Source organism: Mytilus californianus, unplaced genomic scaffold, assembly GCF_021869535.1.
Source record: "Mytilus californianus isolate M0D057914Y unplaced genomic scaffold, xbMytCali1.0.p SCAF_5, whole genome shotgun sequence".
NCBI lineage: Eukaryota > Metazoa > Mollusca > Bivalvia > Mytilida > Mytilidae > Mytilus > Mytilus californianus.
This window is the reverse complement of record NW_026262701.1, coordinates 11,646,290-11,669,080: the sequence shown is the minus strand read 5'-3', so window position 1 is coordinate 11,669,080 and position 22,791 is coordinate 11,646,290. Positions and strand designations below refer to the sequence as shown.

Sequence of the window (22,791 nt, the reverse complement as noted above, 5' to 3'; positions counted from 1 at the left end):
CTTTTCTTCATTATGTACATGTAGGATTTTAATCCTTTATTGCTATAGTAACAACAAATGAAGCGCCAATACATGAATTCAATTGAATCAAAATCAAATGAGTTTTTCCGTCTTTCACAGTAGTTGGTCTTCTAAAGAAGAAAGTCCAATAACTATTCGATAAAGTCATAAATAGCTGTAATTTTTAAAAGTATTATTGCTTCTTTTCACCTTTTTACGACATGTTTTTATCCAATAATTTGTCACTGTGAATTCAATTAGTGTTTAAAATTGAAAACCAGTGAGCAAATTCCTTTAAAACACGACATTTCCACCTATACTTAACATCAATGATTTTTAAATTATATGTTTTGCAATGTCTGAGACAATTTTAAACCGTATTTATGAGAATAAACAAATGTTGGATAAAAAAATTTATTGTTTAATATACTGGATGTCTTGTGGAGCGAAAGAATCTTTACAAACAAAGTAACTGGCCTGTGAAAGAGGATCACTTAATTCAAAGAACTAAACAAGTCCTAATCACGTAACAGTAATAACAGAAATATTCTGGTCAACTGTTTCTTGATCAATTACAGTTATCAGTCGAGGATCTACAATTACTCCAACATTTAACCTTGACTTATAACTCTTGGTCTAGCAAATTTTAAACAGGATTTAAATGCTAATTGTATTAATTATTTTAATTGATTGTGTTGATGCAAATTAAATTAAAAACCAGAGATCTGTATGAATTATTATTTGATGTTGTTATCAGTCAATGGTGGAAATTATGGACGTTCCTGACATGATTAGGTAAGTTAAAGACATTTTATATAAGATGTAAAATTTAATGTATGTATAAGAAATTTTGTCTTTGTCAAAATAGCAATTTTCACTTCAGATATTTGTTCAATCTGGTTCAATTTATAAGTTTTGATGTTTTATCTAATATGAAAAGTAAAAATCTAAAGCACATCTACAGGGAAAACAGATCTTTGGACAGCATCAATTTATCCAAAAAACTTTTGATTTAATGTCTTTTTAATATAAAATAACCAATTGACACAGAGATATGTCTCACCTGTATATAATTTGTATACAATGAAATGATTGCCAATAATACAATATAAAAATATGGGGGAAAAAAAGAGGCAAAGGATACCAAAGGGACATTCAAACTCATAAAGTTGAAAATAAACTGACAACGCCATGGTAAAAAAAAAAAAAGACAAACAGACAAACAACAGTACACAAAACAGAACATAGAAAACCAAAGACTGAGCAACACGAACCCCACCAAAAACTGGGGGTGATCTCAGGTATTCCTGAAGGGGTAAGCAGAAGATGTGGTATGATTGCCAATGAGACAACTCTCCACAGAGACCAAATGACGCAGAAGTTAGTAACTATAGGTCACTGTATGGTCTTCAACAATGAGCAAAAATCGCATAGCAAGATATAAAAGGCCCCAAAATGACAAATGTAAAACAATTCAAAAGAGAAAACTATATATAGTTTGCATTTTTTCCAAAATGTGAAGCTCTCAATGATGCCAGATATCTTACAAGTTGTGCAGGGATTTATAAGAGATTACCTATGGTCTCCCTTCCAAAATTTCTTATTTTACCTAAAAATGAAAATAATAATAATAATAATTGAAAACTTTCATAAAATCAAGGACAATTAACAACTGCATGATATCGATGAGGGTTTTTGTCTTTAAACAAACACATTAATATGCACCAACTTGCCTGGTTGAACAAGTTTTGGGAATACCTAAACCCTAGTGACAAGATATTCTGTCGAGAGGGTTAAAATTAAGCTATGAATGTCGAAGTTACCTTTATTTATACAGATAGATGTGTGCAGGTAAGTGTAGTAGGTGAATTTTGCCAATGTTTTATTTAGCTTAATGAATGCTGTGGCTAATGTTTAAAGGAATGAAACAATGTACAACTGTAATCATTAATTCTGCTGAAATTATAACCAATGATTTACCAAATAATAAATGACAACAGACTGATGAAAACAGCTAGGCCGAAACAAAGCTAACTCAGGTAAACTATTGGTTTTATTACTACAGTTATACGATGGTCTAGTGCATGAATTCTTCAGAATTTGCATTTATACAATGTTGAACATTGAATATATAATTAATTTAAGGGGGTACCCAACTCTTTGGCTAAAATAGATTTGGATCGTTTAATTTTCATAAAATTTTGACAAAATATTTACTTTGACCTGTTGACAAAAAATATTATTATTTCAAGATATTTGAACCACACAATTTACAGGAATTATTTCATTGGATATAAAGCAGTTTGACAAACACTCATTTTAATCATTAAGAAGCTTGATTTCTCTTTACTAATAGTATATGATTAAAACATCATTCAGCTTATTTTTAAAGAGTCATAACTCCCTTAGGTGGTCTGTACCCCTTAAATCAAACCCAGATTTGCTCGATTTACATTTAGGCACATTTCCACGTAGGTCCTAGGTAAATAAACCACACACTTCAATGCATGTTACTTTAAAATCACAGCAATATAAATGAACCTAAAAATTATCCATATCAAAACTAGAAACCAAAGAAATACCAATTGTTAATGTAACGAAGGAGCATAACTCTTGAACAGTAAATGTTGAAACCATCAAATCAACTTTGACTCTTTAATTTATGGTAGATAAAAACAGAAATAAAAAAATAAATTGAGAATGTGTCCAGATGATGCCCATGCTTGCATATAATGTTATAAAGAGACATAACTGAAGGACGGTAAAGTGACACCACCCAATTTTGAACTTGAACTGTCTTTTGTGGTAATAAGCATTGTGTATATGTTTCATAACATTTGGTTGAGGCAAACTTAAGTTAGAGAACGGAAACGGGCATAACTCTAGAACGGTAAAAGTGACGCAACCCAAATTCGAACTTTATCTGTGTTTTGTGGCAAACTAAAGTTAGAGAACAGAAACCAATATTGAGACGTACATACATACGGATGGACAAGGGTAACACCTTATGCCTCCTCCGGTGACAGAGGGGGCATAAAAACAGTGTTAAAAGTTACAAAGGGGCATAACTATTGTAAAGTTAAAATCAAAACTTTTTAAAAAATTTAACCTGTATTTTATGGCCCATGTGTTATAAGCATTCAAAATATTTGGGCAAGTGATACAATGTACCTTACTTATTATTTGGACACCAAATCTGCGGTGGATGGACGGTTGTACAGGCGTTCATGTGGCAGGGGATAATAAAATAAATAGGGAGACCTGACAGACTAATGTCTAGAGAACAACTGCAATATGTTATTCAATCTTATTATAATACTTTTTGTTTTTAATATTCAAGGAGACAAAATAACCAAATAAATGTTCCTGATACACATATTTATATTGCTCTGATGTATCCCTAAATGTCTCTCTCTCACTCATTATTGATTTTTGTAATAAAAGTTATATCAATATTAGGATTTTAATCTAGTTGATAAAAATATAGATGTTGAAGTTTGTAAATTTTCTTTTTCATTTCTAAAATTTTCATAAAATACACTTTGTAATTGGACATGGCCATGCATACATGCAAAGAAATTACTAAAATTAGTAATTTTGTACTTGATAATGCAAGTGATTGTTGGGGCAATAAAGCATATTTGTATGTTATAGGTGATTTTGGACAAAAGCCCCATTTTTCACAGTTTTTAATATGATTTATTTGTCTGCTACGTCTTGAAAAACAACAAACAAACATAAAAATGCTTCAGAAAGTTTTCCACTTAAAAAGAGTTATTTGTAGTCATAATGCATACAGCAATGTGCAACTCTTGACTGCAATAAATCCTGGTCCATGTCAAAAACCAATTACATTTGAAATACTTGAAGTTTACATCACCAGAAGTAAGTCAGGTGGTAACCAGTCTTGTTTTTGTCACTAATCTTTTTCAAAGTGATACAATTTTCTTTTGTGTTGTCCCAGCAGTAACTTGTAAAAGTAATAAATAACTGATTGATAAGTTAATCCCTACAAGGATGGGTTTACTCCGTTGTTGAGGAAACCTCTGTTGCTAGGGAGAGACAAACATTGAAAACTAATCATGTATGCTGTAGATAGAAATTACAAGGAAATGTCATTAACCTGTTAAGTAAGGTATTTGAATGAGGAATAAAGTGTCCTATTTCCATGATGCATTTAATTGCTGTCTATTGTGTTATATAAATTATTTCATGAGAAGTACAGCTTTTTGTTTTAAATAACATTGAATTATTAATGGATTGGTTTGTGTCAGTCTAACATTATCATATTTGTCTATCTTTGTGCTGGTTACTGTGTTAGTCTAACATTATCATATTTGTCTATCTTTGTGCTGGTTAATGTGTTAGTCTAACATTATCATATTTGTCTATCTTTGTGCTGGTTACTGTGTCAGTCTAACATTATCATAGTACATGTATTTGTCTATCTTTGTGTTGGTTAATGTGTCAGTCTAACATTATCATATTTGTCTATCTTTGTGTTGGTTAATGTGTCAGTCTAACATTATCATATGTGTCTATCTTTGTGCTGGTTAATGTGTCAGTCTAACATTATCATATTTGTCCATCTTTGTGCTGGTTAATGTGTCAGTCTAACATTATCATATTTGTCTATCTTTGTGCTGGTTAATGTGTCAGTCTAACATTATCATATTTGTCTATCTTTGTGCTGGTTAATGTGCCAGTCTAACATTATCATATTTGTCTATCTTTGTGCTGGTTAATGTGTCAGACCTACATTTTAATACATATGTAGATAGCTATCTTTGTGCTGGTTAATGTTTCAGACCAACATCTTAATACATATGTAGATAGCTATCTTTGTGCTGGTTAATGTGTCAGACCAACATCTTAATACATATGTAGATAGCTATCTTTGTGCTGGTTAATGTGTCAGAACAACATTTTAATACATATGTAGATAGCTATCTTTGTGCTGGTTAATTATGTGTCAGACCAACATCTTTATAATTAGCTATCTTTAGACTGGTTTAAGTCAAATGTAGCTACATTGTTGAGTCATGATATCATTATCTGATTTATCTATTTTTGGACTGGTTTGTGTCAGACAAACATTGTCATATTGGCTATCTTTCTGCTAGCTATGTGTTAGATATTGACTAACATCACCAGATATAGCTAACTTTCACCTGCTATGTGTTAGATACTGACTAACATTGCCAGATATAGCTAACTTTCACCTGCTATGTGTTAGATACTGACTATCATTGCCAGATATAGCTAACTTTCACCTGCTATGTATTAGATATTGACTAACATTGCCAGATATAGCTAACTTTCACCTGTTATGTGTTAGATACTGACTAACATTGCCAGATATAGCTAACTTTCACCTGTTATGTGTTAGATACTGACTAACATTGCCAGATATAGCTAACTTTCACCTGCTATGTGTTAGATACTGACGACTAACATTGCCAGATATAGCTAACTTTCACCTGCTATGTGTTAGATACTGACTAACATTGCCAGATATAGCTAACTTTCACCTGCTATGTGTTAGATATTGACTAACATTACCAGATAAAGCTAACTTTCAACTGCTATGTGTTAGATAAACATTTATAGATTAAGCCCTCTTTTAGCTGGTTTTTATCAAGACTGCTGGTTTCTGTCAGATTTAGCTAGTTTACAGCTAGTTTGTGTCAGATACACATTGTTGGATTAAGCCCTCTTTCAGCTGGTTTTAATCAGATTTATTTATCTTTTAGCTGGTTTGTGACAGATAAACATTATCAGATTAAGCTTATTTTAAGCTGGTTTGTGTCTGTTAAAATTTTGTCAGAGTTAGCTATCTTTCAGATGGTTTGTGTCAGATAAACATTGTCAGATTAAGCCCTCTTTCAGCTGGTTTGAATAAGATTTATTTATCTTTTAGCTGGTTTGTGACAGATAAACATTGTCAGATTTAGCTATTTTTCAATTGGTTCATTGTCAGATTAAGCTCTTTCAGCTGGTTTATGTCAGATAAACATTGTCAGATTTAGCTATCTTTAACTGGTTTATGTGACAGATAGACATTATCAGATTAAGCTTATTTTTAGCTGGTTTGTGTCTTAAAATTTTTGTCAGATTTAGCTATCTTTCAGCTGGTTTGTATCCGAATAAGATATCTTAGGACTGGTTTAAATGTATAAAATGTTGGGTATTTTATTTCAGACTAATAGATGGAGCAGTTTTATTGCTTGTTTGTTTCAAAAGGATTTAGCTACTTTCAGGCTGATTTGTGTGAGACTAATACATGTAGATTTAGCTTTTTTTCGGACTGGTATGTTATAAAACCTTAGTATTTTTTTTTGTTGGATTGTGTCAGAATAAGGCTGGTTTCTGTCAGACCTATCATACATCACTCTCCTTGGCCAAATTGTTGTTCTTGGGAATAACTTCTTTTTTTTTTTAACAATTTTAAATCAATGTTTGACACTATACTATTCCTATAATGCTAAGATAAAGTTTTCTGTTTCCTATCATGAGCCATCATTTTTTTCTTATTTCTAAATTTTCAAATTTTAATCTTGTATATGTGTAAATATGACGTATAATATAAAATCCAAAGAATTAATAATTGAAATTTGAAGTTCCCCTCTTATTGTGTATTTCTGTCTTGGAAATGTTTTTTATCGTCAAATTCAAGTATATGGTACTCATATCGATTGAGACATAAATTTCTTTGGATAAGAGCAACTCCATATTGGATTATATCATAAAAAATAAGTTCAATGACTTAATATGGACCAAAGTACTGTAAATAACTCTAACAAATAACATGAACTTTGTAAATGCGGGAAAACTTTGTTGACTAAATGTTTTCAATATGTCATGGGTTCCTTGCATAATTAAAACAATTATTTCATGAACCCCATATATTCCTGTTATCACTAAACAACTTATAATATAAATGCACAATAATAATAAGGCCAAACTCTTTATGTCACTGTTTTGAATGAAAGGTTGGATATATTCTGCTAAATTTGTCAACTGACAGAATTAAATCAGAAATGGACTTGATATTTTTTATATTCATGATAGGCATTTAAAATATTTAAGTTGGAGGTTAAATATATGAGGTTCAGTACAGTAACTGCAAATTTTGTTTTCTTTCAGCTTCTCAACTACTGTAAATTAAGAAATTATTGCGATGTTTTTATTATTGCGAAAAATGCGACAGGGTTATAATCGCAATAATTTAAACTTGCATTTTGAAATTTTTTATATGAATTAAACAGGATTTTTCTCAATATCGCAAAAATTTAAATCGCATTTTAGTCTAAAATGACAAAATAGCAATAATAAATGCACGCAATAATTTCTGAATTTACAATATTTCTAAAATCTTAACTCCATTAACAGTTTATGATAAAATTATTACAGTTACATTTTTTCACCTTTGACGTTGTTTAAATAATTTTCTATGTATTTGAATTTTTGTAGTCCTTACACAAAAAATAGTTTGAGATGAAAGCTTTTCTTTTATACCGTATGTCAAATCATAAACCTGGTTAAACAAACCACTTGAATTCCCACCCGTACCAAATAAGATGAATTCCCACCCGTACCAAATAAGATGAATTCCCACCCGTACCAAATAAGATGAATTCCAACCCGTACCAAATAAGATGAATTCCAACCCGTACCAAATAAGATGAATTCCCATCCGTACCAAATAAGATGAATCCCCACCCGTACCAAATAAGATGAATTCCCATCCATACCAAATAAGATGAATTCCCACCCGTACCAAATAAGATGAATCCCCATCCGTACCAAATAAGATGAATTCCCATCCATACCAAATTAGATGAATTCCCACCCGTACCAAATAAGATCTATGACAGTCACTTAAAACAGTTGTTCCAGTAAGGATCATTGAAGAATTTTTCGCAAAATTTTGTCAGATTATGGATATACTGATTTTTAAAAATATTTCTTGAAGTTGAACACATCTTTTATTCCCTTTTCTTTCAACGGGTGCATGGCCTCTATGATTCCAGGAACAATTTTTTTTCAAATAATTTAATCCACAGTCCCCTACCCCAAATTTACTTCCAATACCTGGCAGTTATTTTTAATAAAGACATTTTTTCTTCACTGAAAACTCTGACTTTAAAAGAGAAACAAAAAATAATAAAGTACTGATCTCAAAAAAGATATTTTCAAATTTGATATACTGTCAATGGGAGGTAACTCCATTTGATTTTGTATACAATTCTTTATGCATTTAATTATTTATCTTACAAATTGCATAATAATTGCTGTATCAGGTATCAGTGAATATATATTGTCTTATAGAAGTGACATAAAATAGAACAAATAAACAAAAATTACATAACAAGTCTTAAATCCATAGTAAGTTATAATCTTTTGTGATAAATCATAAATCTATAATTTCTACTTGATTATGACACTATTACATAACAGAAAAATGTCTTCAAATTATTTCAACCTTGTAAAGGACAAATTTTAAATCATTATATATGACTGTTAATAAAGGCCTTATAAAATTGGACACTTTTATACGTGTTTACTGTCCATCATATTATGCACACTTCAGTTCAGTTAAAATCAAATTAGAGGCTGCCAGGAGACTGTCTTTCATGGCACCTCTGCTTAAATGTCAACATTATGTCAATTTTTGGTGGTTGAAGCCTCTGAGTTCTTCTTGATTTATCCTGTACTCAGTATCTGTAGAAACATCCTGTCAATTGTTCTTGTTTACCTTTATATATTTAAATCTGCTCGGAAGTATGTTAGTCTCTGTGGGATCACAACTTTTTCCAGACTGTGAGATGTAGAGCTTTACATATCTATTTTAAAAGACAGTATATTGGCCTCTAGAAGTGTTTTGGTTATAAGTTTTGTTGGAATGCTATTTCATTGACACATATCCAACATCTCCTTTTATACATAAACAAAGTAAATATTGTGTAAACATGACTTTTATACCGTTCCATTTGAGGTGGACAGATCTTTGGTAGTCTCTGTTTTGTTAGATATATTCATAACCCATCTACAAATTACCATATGTTATTTTCGCTTGTTAAAATTAAAATTCTGGTCTGGATAGCTGTTGCATTGATATTTGAGGGTGGGAATGGGTACCCCACATGTTGATTAACTGTAAAAATTTCGTTAGAATAAACACTAGTAGATTAATTACAGTCTTAAACCGTCATTTTTGTTTTTAACATCATCAGAAAAGTCTGCCCCCAAAGGGTGACTGGGGAATAGAAATATGGTCATCATTGGTCTTCCTCCAACCGGCAGTAAAACCCTCGCCAAGTTGGGGCGTCTGTTTGACTGTGGGGGATGTACAAGGTTGCAGCCACGTCCAGTCAGAATGGGGACGTTAAATCCGATGCCTCGTGGAAAGAGAGTGCCACACCCCTTGCACATTAAGAACCCTTTGATGGGTCCACAGGTGGCCTGTTGCAAGGCTTAATTTCTGTCCCTATCCACCATACCTTCATTTTTCACATGGCAGTCCAAACTTCCCGACCTTTATACACTGGACAGCCTCTATTGCAGGACCTACTTATTGTATTTATTGTTAATCTGTTCTCGTCCTGAATATGCATGAAATATTTGCCACTGGACATTAAGCAACCAACAATCATTCAATCAATCAGAAAAGTTTGAACAATTAAAAATAATTAAGTCATATTCAGTCTTCCAGTCCTGAACATAAGCTAAACATCTTAATTGACTGCAAGCTAATTGTCTGAACAGTATTGAATTTACTAAAAAGACTAAAAATGAATTAATAATCTATTGTTCAGTCTTCTAAGAGCTGTTCAGATCAATATTTGGTTTGATAGTGAAAGCTAACAATAATCATTTTTTTCTCCATTAAATTCTAATTATTACTATCATTTCAAACAGAAGCTAAAAATAGGACTAAAGTAATGACGCTTATTTTTTCATAGGTTCAGTTGACACTAACAGTAGCAAAAAAAAAAGGATTTTTGACACTTGATGATAACTTCCTACCCTAACATGTGCACAAAAACACCGTCATTTCCAACAACTAAAAAGTTTATAAATTATTGGTATGATATTATGTACATGCTCATTTTTAAGAAGTGTTTTCAGAGTTAAGTGTGAAACATATGACTTTGACATGCTTTATACTAACATATTTAAGTTTTATGTAATACAACACCATACATACTGTGGTTACATTATTATTTGTGGAATACCAATTTTCGTGGATTTCGTTGTTATAGAAGAACCATGAATTTAAATGTTCGATTTCGTTGTTATAGAAGAACCATGAATTTAAATGTTCAATGAAGTAGAAATTTACTATAAGCTTGAATGCAGACTTTGGCAAAACCACGAAATTAAATATCCACGAAAATCTGGTTTTTCCTCAATCCACAAAAATTGGTACCCACGAAAATAAATGAATCCACAGTTCCAATAGTTTTCGGTCAAACATGCTTCTATTCTATGTAATTCAGTCATTCTTTAATGGACACTAAATTACATTTCAGTTTTTCTATAATCAGGGTTTGAAATAAGCATTCTCGATAGCTTGCAATGAGCAGTTGGGCAATTAATATTAATTTCAACGTATAAAGACAATAATATACATGTACAATGCACTACCAATTTTCATGCTTGACCACTAGCTGTGAGTAATCCTTTAGAAACTCTGTGACCAACCTGGCCAGAAATTCAATTTCAAATCCTATTAATGTTATTATGTATTATTCATTACAATCATTATATTACTACCATTATTATAGTTATTATAACAACAAACATTTACATACATATGTAAAAGTAGATTATATACATTTATTAATTATGAGCATTATGACTTATTACCAATGACCAAAGCATGTGACATTCAAACAACACATGATACCTGTACGTCCTTCTGTTGTAGCATTGCTGTTTTAGCTAATGCTCTCATCTTTCTAACACTGGTATATTCAGCTGAATCCTAAGTTATTAATTAAAATAATATATCAAATTATGTTTCCTATGCATCATATTAAAAAATAAGATGTAAAAATCATTTAAGGAAACTCCATACATTTTCAATGGAGATCATTGTTAGCACAACTCTAAATTAATGTTTAATGTAAAAATAAGAAGATGTGGTATAATTGCCAATGAGACAACATATTCCACCAGAGACCAAATGACGTAGAAGTTAATAACTAATGGTCCACTTTTATCAGTTTTTTTTAATTATGAAGTCAAAATAATAGAATTTTATTGTTGGAAAGAAAATTTGTTTACTAAAACATTGTACAAAATTAACCATCAAATAATGTTTTTTTTATTTTCAATTGTCCATGGGCCCAGCATGTCAGACAATTGTAAATGAAAAAAAAAATCACAGGAAAAAAGTCACAAACCGGGTAGGAAAAAAGTCACAAAAATTTTATATACAAAGGGGAATAACTCATATTCCTAAGCTATCTTGTATTATAAATATTTGATTTGCACAAGAATTGATATTTTATCATGCATGCACTTGAATGATACGTTTGACAATGTTTAATCTAATTTATCTGTATCGTTATGTCGAAGATACCAATTCTGGCTATCATTTTGAATTTCTATTTAGATACACAATGGAGCGTTTTTTAATAAAAATTCATTATTTCAAATGAAATTATAGTATAGAATAAAAATGCAGTAATTGAACATTTCATTTCAATGCCGAAAGGAAATAACTTGGGACTACAAAGTTATAAGTTACGGGATACCCAAAAAAATCTGATTGAACTCTGTAATATTTATGGCTATACAATGTAACTGTCACTGTGTGATATAACTGTTTTTAAAGGTTGACAGTTTATTTTCCTGTTTTTATTTAATGTTTCATTTATACTTCTTTCAATCAAAAAAAGTATGAAAATGCTCATATTAATATGATAAATTAGAGAACAATATTCAGGCCCTAAAAGATGGTCATCTAACTAGCTATATATATAGACAAAAATTAAATATAAAAGATGTAAGGTAATGAAATGATTTCAATGTTGAACATATACTTTTTTGCATTATTTACTGTAAAGATACAGCCTACAACTTACAAGTTAAGTTTGCATTTGACACAAGAATATTTGCAATTTAATAAATTCAAAAATATCATAAAACAGAAGCTTCTGGTACAATATAAAATGTGCATTTTATGTCAAAATAAAATGAAAATAATAAAAATTTGACAGATTCAAAAAAATTGAAAGTATAATTACATTACACATATAGTACAAATATAAAATTGTGGTCTGATTCATCTTGTTATCACTTTTTGGAAAGTGCTGATTGAAATTTTAGTCAATTGTTTGTGTAACATAAAGTATTACTTTATACATAGCTATTTTTTGGTCTTCTGTAATACTGATGAAAAATTAAGTGAAGATTTTTCTGTTTAAATTTTCTTGTATATGTAAATCTTTTCTTCCACTTATTAAAATAACTAAACTATGAAAAGATTGAGAACTCCCAAGACTAGTTTAATCTCCTCCCCCCTCCTTTGTTCCCCTTTTGTTTAAATAAAGGACCATAACTTTCAATAGATAATGTCTATTTTGTTAAAATTGGACTAACCTGTGGTTCATTATCGTAACTTCATTGTATGAAAATTTAAAAGATTTGGTCAAGCTATACTTTAATCCCCATGAATGAGTGGACAAAGAGAAGTAGATACCTATTTGCCCCTCATTCTACTGAGCTGAGGAGTATAAAAAGCTTGTGTGCAATATATGTACTTAAAATAAAACAATCAACTCTCATTTCCCAAGGAGATTATTGATGTGGTTACCAAATAACAGCCAAATACTAAAATTCCAAAATACCAATTGTTCAATACATTAGTACTAAAATCCTTTTAAAAACTAGACCAGCCTACGACTGTTGACAAAACAACTGTTTAATGGTATAGATATTCCTGAGTGGTTAACTCGTCTTTTATTACAACAAAAGCCAACACGTAAACCTGAAAATTAATTCTGCCCCTTATCGTGAGAATATATAAATTCTGAATAATATCTGTTTAAAGTAAACAAACAAATATTTGACCCTTTTCTTTTACAAGAATATTCTAGTTGCTTAAACAAAGTTCTTTCTGCATAAAAGTTTTCTATGTATAAATAATCCATTTACATATATACCTTGATATAGAATTTAAAAACTCTACAATAACCTGTGTATTGTGGGTAATGAGATCAACTTAACTGCCAACTTTATTATCTTAATGACATTTATAAATTTCCGTCAGTTTACCTTAAAACATGTTCTAACATTTTAGAAAATCTTTAAAACCACACAGTAATCAGATACACTTAGAAAGAGATTGGTTACTAACAGAAAAGATTGGTTTTGAAATTAAAAGAAATTTTTTACTGAACATTATTTCTTATCTATTTACTGAACATAATTTCTTAACTATTGTAATAACTACCGGTATTGTAATATGAGAAAAAAAAAAATAATTAAAAAATTTTCCAAATAAGTTTAATATCCAGCTCTCAAAATTTCAAAACTTTAAAGAAGGGTACCGGTCATCTCAACAAACAGTCATTTCCCAATTGCAAACATACTTATGGCAGGAAATGCAGCCATTTTGGTCATCTTATTGTTTTCTTTTTATATTCACCAGTATATATATAGTTGTCAATTTTCAAATACAGAACAATTTTTCATAATTTAACAAGAGTGACTGAGTCACTTCTAAGAAATCATGTTTTTTTGTAATGAATGTTTTTTTTCAGTGAAAAAGAATTTTTTGAACCAATGGGATACTTGTATGAGTCAATGTGCTCTTATCTCCCATGGTTTATCTAGTCATAAAGTTTAATATCATTTCAACTAGAACAACTGTCCTGAACAAACATCTGTACCCCTTTTGGAGAGGACTAAGCACCTCACTCACAAACATGTTTAACGTCCCCACATATATTTTAGGAAATTGTCCCAAGCCAGGAACCTGTAATCCAGTGGTTGTCATTGGTTACTGAGTGCCATTATTTTTTTAAATCTATTTTTGCAGAATGTAGTTGGTTTTCTCTTGAATTACTGGTAATTCATATTTCTCATCACAGGGCTCTTTACAGCTTTATTACTGTAAATTCAGACATTATTGCATGCATTTATTATTGCGATTTTTGAAGAATCAACGAAAATGTGAGATAAGTTATTGCAAATTCAATAAAACATGTATACAGATATATGTATCAGATATCAGAATGCGAGTTTTTATTATTGCGAGCCTCACCCAGTCGCATTATTCGCATTAATAAAAAACCTCACAATCATTTCTGAATTTACAGTATATGGTATGGGGTTTTGTTCATTGTTGGAAGGATGTACAGTGACATGTAAATGTAATCGTACGGCCTTCAACAATGAGCAAAGCCCATACCCCATGGTTTTTATGAAGCAATGCACCACATTTTCTTTCTTTGTTTTCTTTTATTCTTTTACAAATGAAGGTAAGTTTGTTTTATGTTTTAATTGCTGTCTCTAACATTGACTTTAATGAACCTCTCCTTTTATTTACACAATGTACTTGAATGTAGTAAGTCATACCATACAATCATATGATAGAAGGACAGTTTTAAATCTCTGTGTAGAATAAATATCTACTAATTACAAGCTTATAAATGAAATAATTGCACATCTACCTTATCAAGTACAACAGTTACTGTTTATTAGGATTTTAAAACCCAAAAGTTTGTTTTCACAACACTATTATGTATATATCTACAAAGTATACAATGTAAAATATTGACTTAGGTAAATACCATTGTATACATTATCAACCATTCTGATTACCTACTCAATTTAAGACATGTAACACTAAGAAAAGACATCTTGTTTTCTCCAAGGTTAGGAACATACCTGTACACTGTAATTTCAAACTAACACCTTTTATGTCATGTAACAATTTGAATGAGTTCTCTGTAAAAGTTCTACAATCTTAATTCAAATAACTGCCAATAGAGGGGGAAATCATCTTTTAAGGTTCAAAAAAAAAAATTTCACCAGAAATTAAACCAAAATCAGCGTTCTCGATAAGTGGTGGTCCTAGGGATTTGACCACCACATTTTTGGGAAGGACCAGCACAATTTTGGTAATTTGCAATAGAAATGATAGTGAGAACCTGCATATTTTCTTCAAGGACCACCAGGCAAAAAAAGATTTTGAGAACTTTGCAAAATGTAAATGTTCCTTGGAAGTTGAAATTGTGAATGCTGTGAAAAAAAGATATTGTCTACCCTGTCCTGATGTGTTGTGAATGCTGTGATATTGTCTACCCTGACCCAATGTGTTGTGAATGCTGTGATATTGTCTACCCTGACCCAATGTGTTTGTGAATACTGTGATATTGTCTACCCTGACCCAATGTGTTATGAATACTGTGATATTGTCTACCCTGACCCAATGGGTTGTGAATACTGTGATATTGTCTACCCTGACCCAATGTGTTTGTGAATGCTGTGATATTGTCTACCCTGACCCAATGTGTTGTGAATGCTGTGATATTGTCTACCCTGACCCAATGTGTTTGTGAATGCTGTGATATTGTCTACCCTGACCCAATGGGTTGTGGATGCTGTGATATTGTCTATCCTGACCCAATGTGTTTGTGAATACTGTGATATTGTCTACCCTGACCCAATGTGTTTGTGAGTTATGTGATATTGTCTACCCTGACCCAATGTGTTTGTGAATACTGTGATATTGTCTACCCCGACCCAATGTGTTTGTGAATGCTGTGATATTGTCTACCCCGACCCAATGTGTTTGTGAGTTATGTGATATTGTCTACCCTGATCCAATGTGTTTGTGATTTATGTGATATTGTCTACCCTGACCCAATGTATTGTGGATGCTGTGATATTGTCTACCCTGACCCAATGTGTTTGTGATTTATGTGATATTGTCTACCCTGACCCAATGTGTTTGTGAATACTGTGATATGGTCTACCCTGATCCAATGTGTTTGTGAATACTGTGATGATGGTCTACCCTGATCCAATATGTTTGTGAATACTGTGATGATGGTCTACCCTGATCCAATGTGTTTGTGAATGCTGTGATATTGTCTACCCTGACCCAATGTGTTTGTGAATGCTGTGATATTGTCTACCCTGTCCTATTGTGTTTGTGAATTCTGTGATATTGTCTACCCTGACCCAATGTACTGTGGATGCTGTGATATTGTCTACCCTGACCCAATTTGTTTGTGAATGCTGTGATATTGTCTACCCTGTCCCAATGTGTTTGTGAATGCTGTGATATTGTCTACCCTGATCCAATGTGTTTGTGAATGCTGTGATATTGTCTACCCTGACCCAATGTGTTTGTGAATTCTGTGATATTGTCTACCCTGATCCAATGTGTTTGTGAATGCTGTGATATTGTCTACCCTGACCCAATGTATTGTGAATGCTGTGATATTGTCTACCCTGTCCCAATGTGTTTGTGAGTTATGTGATATTGTCTACCCTGACCCAATGGGTTGTGGATGCTGTGATATTGTCTACCCTGACCCAATGTGTTTGTGAATGCTGTGATATTGTCTACCCTGACCCAATGTGTTTGTGAATGCTGTGATATTGTCTACCCTGACCCAATGTGTTTGTGAATACTGTGATATTGTCTACCCTGACCCAATGTGTTTGTGAATGCTGTGATATTGTCTACCCTGTCCCAATGTGTTTGTGAATGCTGTGATATTGTCTACCCTGACCCAATGTGATTGTGAATACTGTGATATTGTCTACCCTGACCCAATGTGTTTGTGAATGCTGTGATATTGTCTACCCTGTCCCAATGTGTTTGTGAATGCTGTGATATTGTCTACCCTGACCCAATGTGATTGTGAATACTGTGATATTGTCTACCCTGACCCAATGTGTTTGTGAATGCTGTGATATTGTCTACCCTGTCCCAATGTGATTGTGAATACTGTGATATTGTCTACCCTGACCCAATGTGTTTGTGAATGCTGTGATATTGTCTACCCTGTCCCAATGTGTTGTGAATGCTGTGATATTGTCTACCCTGACCTAATGTGTTTGTGAATGCTGTGATATTGTCTACCCTGTCCCAATGTGTTTGTGAATACTGTGATATTGTCTACCCCGACCCAATGTGTTTGTGAATGCTGTGATATTGTCTACCCTGACCCAATGTGTTTGTGAATGCTGTGATATTATCTACCCTGACCCAATGTGTTTGTGAATGCTGTGATATTGTCTACCCTGACCCAATGTGTTTGTGAATGCTGTGATATTGTCTACCCCGACCCAATGTGTTTGTGAATACTGTGATATTGTCTACCCTGACCCAATGTGTTTGAGAATGCACAGAATAAATTATTTATTACCATAAATGATCTATCACTGAAAAAGGAAAAACATTTAAATTATATGTATACTATAAATATATTTGTTTATGTATATAGATATGAGAAGATGTGGTATGAGTTCCAATGAGACAACTCTCCATCCAAGTCAAAATTTATAAAAGTAAACCATTATAGGTCAAAGTATACACTTTCTTCTGTAGGTGGCTCATTTCTGTAGCAACTCATCAATATTTCAAATAACCATTTATTATAAAGGTTACACATTCATTATTAATGAGAACTTGGAAATGTTTTATTATTTTGCTTATCTTTCATTTTCTGACCAATAAAGAGGATCATTTTATTGTTACAAGCTATATTGAACACTATGAAACAAACTAAAAAATTGTGCCACTTTTGAGGGTCAGTATTTAACATCATTTTTTTTAAATTTCATGACCTCTATGTTCTGGCTATGCCAGACACAATTTCTCAATCAAAGAATATCATAATGTCATAAATGCAAGTTATTCTTTTATTACATGTATCATTCTCTCATTATTCACAGATTCACAAAATAATTTCAAGTATATTAGGGAGAGAGAGGATAAAAAGGGAATATCTGAAGATTATTACTTTTGTTTTGCCCCTTCAAGGTATGGCAATAGGCTTCTTTTCCAAGAAATTTGAATCACAAATCATGTGACTAACTTCAATTTTTTTTAGGACTCATTACTGACGACATGATCAGAGTAAAGATCAACATTCAAGTCCAAAAGCAGTAACCTCTTGACCTTGGTTAATCTAGATAATAATGACATCAAATCCATGAGGTTTTTCTTTTCCAGTCTCCTTCATTAACAGGAAGCTTAAGACTTCAAAGCAAAATCCAAATGCTTCATAATTATTTGAACTTAATATACCCAACTAGACATTGGTAAACTGCATGTGTATTGGACAAACTTCAAAAAGAGTGTCTTTAAGTGCATAACCATATATAAAAGAAATATATAAATACAAATTTTCTGATTATGTCAATATCATAAATTTAGGACATCCTTAGCTACAAGATCAAAAGTAATATGGTTCAGGTAATTTAATAATACATGTCATCAACTCATGCTGGAACACAGCTAAAACCAAAACATTACTATGGTTTGACAAAATATAGGTAATCAACATGTATCAGCTGCAAAAACTCTCATATTTCATATGTGAATAAATTAAAGAATACAGATTATTAAGTGTGTTAATTGCTTTTATTCATTCTCTCAATTTAACATAATTTGAATAATCTAATGTATGTGTCTTCTTAAATTCCTCAATAGATAAATTGATGGCAATGTATTTGCATTTAAATTGGGCAGTAAAAAAAGTGTTTTATGAATAGTGACTGTTGGGTATCAAATTAAACTAAAGTAAATTTACTTGCACTTATAAAAGCCATACAAAATTAGAAAGAAAAAATCAAAAATAGACTTTCATTTAAAAATGACTGAATATAAAATTAAGCACAATATATAGGCAAACTAGTTTTCAAGTTGTCTTAAAAAGTTCTAAATCATTTTTAAATTCACAATTCAAACAGAGCTATTAATGGTTAAGGAACAAAAATGGTCTTGTAACATCCAAAAATATATGTGACCAGGATAAAGAAATTTAGTTGAACAACAGTATTGTTAGATGTTTAATATTTTGTATGAGTTTGTGACATCCTACCATTTATAATTTTTATTCAATGTTTAGTATTGTGTATTGAGACATCTTTTCATTTACATTATATCCATAGTCATAGAAATAATAATAAAACAGCAGCAGTCAGGAGCCTGTAGTTCAGTGGTTGTCGTTGGTTCGTGTCTGTCATATTTGTTTTTCTTAAATTGTTTTTTTTATAAACTAGGCAGTTAATTTTTCTCAATTAAATTGTTTCATATTTTTCAGGTCCAGCCTTTTATAGCTACCTATTTGTTACAGGTTTTTCTCATCATTGAAGAACGTATGGTTGCCTATAATTGCTTTCATCCACTTCATCTGAACTTTGGTGGATAGTTGTCTCATTGGCAATGTATACCACATCTCCTTATTTTTATATGACGTAAAAAAAGATCTATCAATTGTCTTCTTAAAATCATTCAGTTGTAAAAGTAACACAAATGGAGCAGGATCTGATGACCGTTTCGCAGCACCTGAGATCACCCCCTGGGAGGGGAAATTTCATGTAAATCATAAATACTGAAGGTTTTGTTCAGGACAGACCAATGTTTTGTTTAAGTATAAAATGATCCACAGCTCTGCAAAGTAATTTAGTTCAGGGTTCTTTCTCACTTACATGTAGATGAGTCCATGAGTTTTTAACTATTAAAGTAGACCAGAGTAAACATATGAGTGCCAAACTTAAGCCATATCAAGATTCTATGAGCTGAGTCTTGAAATTCTTTCATTACAAATTAATTAAATTGTTGTCATTCAAATTTAAATCGTAATCATCATTTTTTTTTTACCAATAACTTTAAGGATAAATTAAGGCCTTGATTATGTTGATATTAGTTCCATGGATTCTTAATGGACAAAATTTTTTGGAAATATTATTTTTCTATCTTGAGATCAATCATGTCAATATGGCCCTATCTAAGAACTCAGTTACACATTGAAAATGATCAACTTTCAATCAGTGTATATATTATACTTTTATTGGTGTTATAAATCTCACCTTTAAATAAAGGATTATGGAATTTAAAACCATGAAAGAGAATACAATTGTCATTTCTTATCAGATCAAAGCTAACAAGGTGCAATTTGCCAAACTTTTAACCACGTCCTGTCATATAAAATGAGACACAAGTTCATGAATTCATAAAAAGGCGTACTTGAAACAAAAGTGTATACATGTACAACAAACAACATTACATAAACAAAATTATAAACAGTACAAACATGTATAAATTTTGTACACTCAGTAACACTGTTACAACTGTAAAAGGAACTAAGATATTTTAACCTAACAAAATACACTGTATGATCCCTTTAAAAACTGTAACAGTATAATAATAGACTATTTCCTTTGTACAGTGCATTGAATTGTGTATCAAGTGATCTACATGCATTTGAAATCCAAGAAAATTGCAATATATATGTCACAGATGGGAAAACACCAACAAGAATTAGATTTTGACAAAATTTAATTCAAGCTGCTTTCCTTATACATGTAAATTGTTTTGAGATCTATGGTGTTCACTTAAAAGTTTAAATTAACTTGTTAATAACTCTATATGTATGTACATTTTGTAAACATGCGTGAACAGTCAAATAAATCTTTTATAACACCAAAGTTATATAATATTATATAAATATTATCTAAATCGTCAAATTTAAATATTTTCCTATGTCAATCTTGACAATTCATATTTTGAAACTTTTTTTTACTCATGTTGGAATTTAATAGCTTCACCAAATTTAAATATCTCCAGAAAAAGAAAGAATTCACTTTAACTGGGTAGTACATTAGTACATTAGTATGATATCCTTTTTTTTCAAATTGACAAGACAACCAAGATTTCTAAGAAATTGGGTATATTCGGTATTCAGCAAATGTACTGAAAAATCTTCGCTAGCCAAGGATTATGTATTGTAGATGTTAGATGGGATCTCCTGTAGTTGGTGATCGCAATACTGGTATACCAGTATTGTGCAGATGTTGGTTGTATCTCATTTTACAGTAACAGTCTATGTACATGTAACTGCTGTAAGAAAAATGAACCATGTCCTTTGAACAGAGTCATTTTTAACGTGCAAGAGAAAACACAACCTTTATCAAAGACGTGTTTTACATGGCCTCGTTCATTAATACGAATTGATTTCTTGCAATGACTATCTTACTTGTTTTTCTTTCAGGTTTTCAACTGGTGCCAGCTGGGCTAACCGTGATTTACTCTTCTGACCGGTGGCAGGTTCCATCGTTCTCCCACCTCCTACAACCGGAGATTTTGGTTTATCCGACATTTTTTTCACTTTTTGTCCATCAAATGAAAATGTCTTGTATTTTATTCAGTTGTTTCAATAACTGGTGACTCTCTTGGAAATATTTTAACACATGAGACCAATATAAACATTACTTCTCAATCGAATCGTGTCGAATCGCTTCACTGGACGCCATCTTGTTTACAGGTAACCATGTGTACACTTGAGGGCGCCCTTTACAAACAAGAGCACAAGTGACAGCGATTTCCGATTTCGCAGGTGCCCGATATGTGGATTTTGTTAATTGCTGTCAAAATTATGGGTTTTTTTTAAAGAAAAAAAATCAATTAGATCTGAAAGCAATAAATGGAAAGGAGTTGAACCCGAAATCACATGAATTTCCTAAAAAAATCCTTTCCTCAATAAATTTTCCTTCATTTTTTTTTAAAGAAGAATAATTATATTCATGATTTGCGATATAAATATGTTTAGATTAGAAAAAAAACCTTAGACCTTATTTTAATAAGCTAAAAGGAAGAGCCAGGCAAGATAAGCACAACCTTGTTTAATTCAACATATACAAACCAGAGACTCTAAAATATTATTGTATATGCCTGTGCAAACAAACAAAAAATTCAAGTTTGTTTTAATACTCCTAACAACCTAGTTGGATAAACATGGGACTACAATGGCTATTAAGGATAAACTCATGGTCTCTTTGGGGGACATAAACAGTTCTAGATAAACACCTTAGTTGAATTAAACTCGTAGTACTTAAAAAAGAAAATAGAGGAGAAAACTCTCGTCTGCCTTGCCTTAAAACAAATCCGCAGAAAAGAGGGAGGTTCAAACAAACCAAAACCCAAGCTCTTTTGATCATCTGCAATAGAAATTGTCCCGAGACTTTTAATTATCGGTTATGTATCACTCATACATGTCTAAAACTTATCCAAATGTCGATATCGTCGATATCCACAAATTATGTCGACACGATATCGATGAACTCGTACACTCATTACATAACCAGATGTCGATTTTGATGACGACACCAATGACAAAATTTGATGCCGATATCGTCAATATCGACATTGTCGACTCGATATCGATGATGACTTCAAATAATGAAATAAAAATTAGACATATCAAGCTGATAAAACTAAGACCGAATATAAGGATTTATATGTAGGTATATATAGATGATGGCTGAATTGTAACCAATTCAATATTTTTTAAGACAATTAAGTGGTCACTTCTCCAAATTACTGTTAGTTGTTTAGCCGGTATTAGTGTAATCTTTGTTGAAGACTGTACGGTGACCTATAGTTGTTTAGCCGGTATTAGTGTAATCTTTGTTGAAGACTGTACGGTGACCCATAGTTGTTTAGCCGGTATTAGTGTAATCTGGTTGAAGACTGTACGGTGACCTATAGTTGTTTACATCCTCATCCTTTTTGTGTCTGGTGGTTTGTTGTCT

The 22,791-nt window shown here is 31.7% G+C and overlaps 1 protein-coding gene and 1 long non-coding RNA gene across 3 annotated transcripts in view; one reads left to right on the top strand and one right to left on the bottom strand.

Annotated features, from left to right (window-relative positions):
* Positions 1–21,626, bottom strand: part of LOC127702245 (dynein axonemal heavy chain 5-like) — a 113,468-nt gene extending 91,842 nt beyond the window's left edge. For both annotated transcript variants that reach the window (XM_052206350.1, XM_052206349.1), the window contains exon 1: positions 21,237–21,626. In XM_052206350.1, the coding sequence (XP_052062310.1) occupies positions 21,237–21,359 (123 nt within the window). In that variant the 5' untranslated portion in view covers positions 21,360–21,626. The remainder of the gene's footprint in view (positions 1–21,236) is intronic.
* On the top strand, positions 134–21,398 carry LOC127702247 (uncharacterized). Its single transcript, XR_007982343.1, has 3 exons — positions 134–795; positions 1,891–2,039; positions 21,252–21,398. It is a non-coding gene; the product is annotated as an uncharacterized LOC127702247 (long non-coding RNA).
* Positions 21,627–22,791: the final 1,165 nt, after the last annotated feature.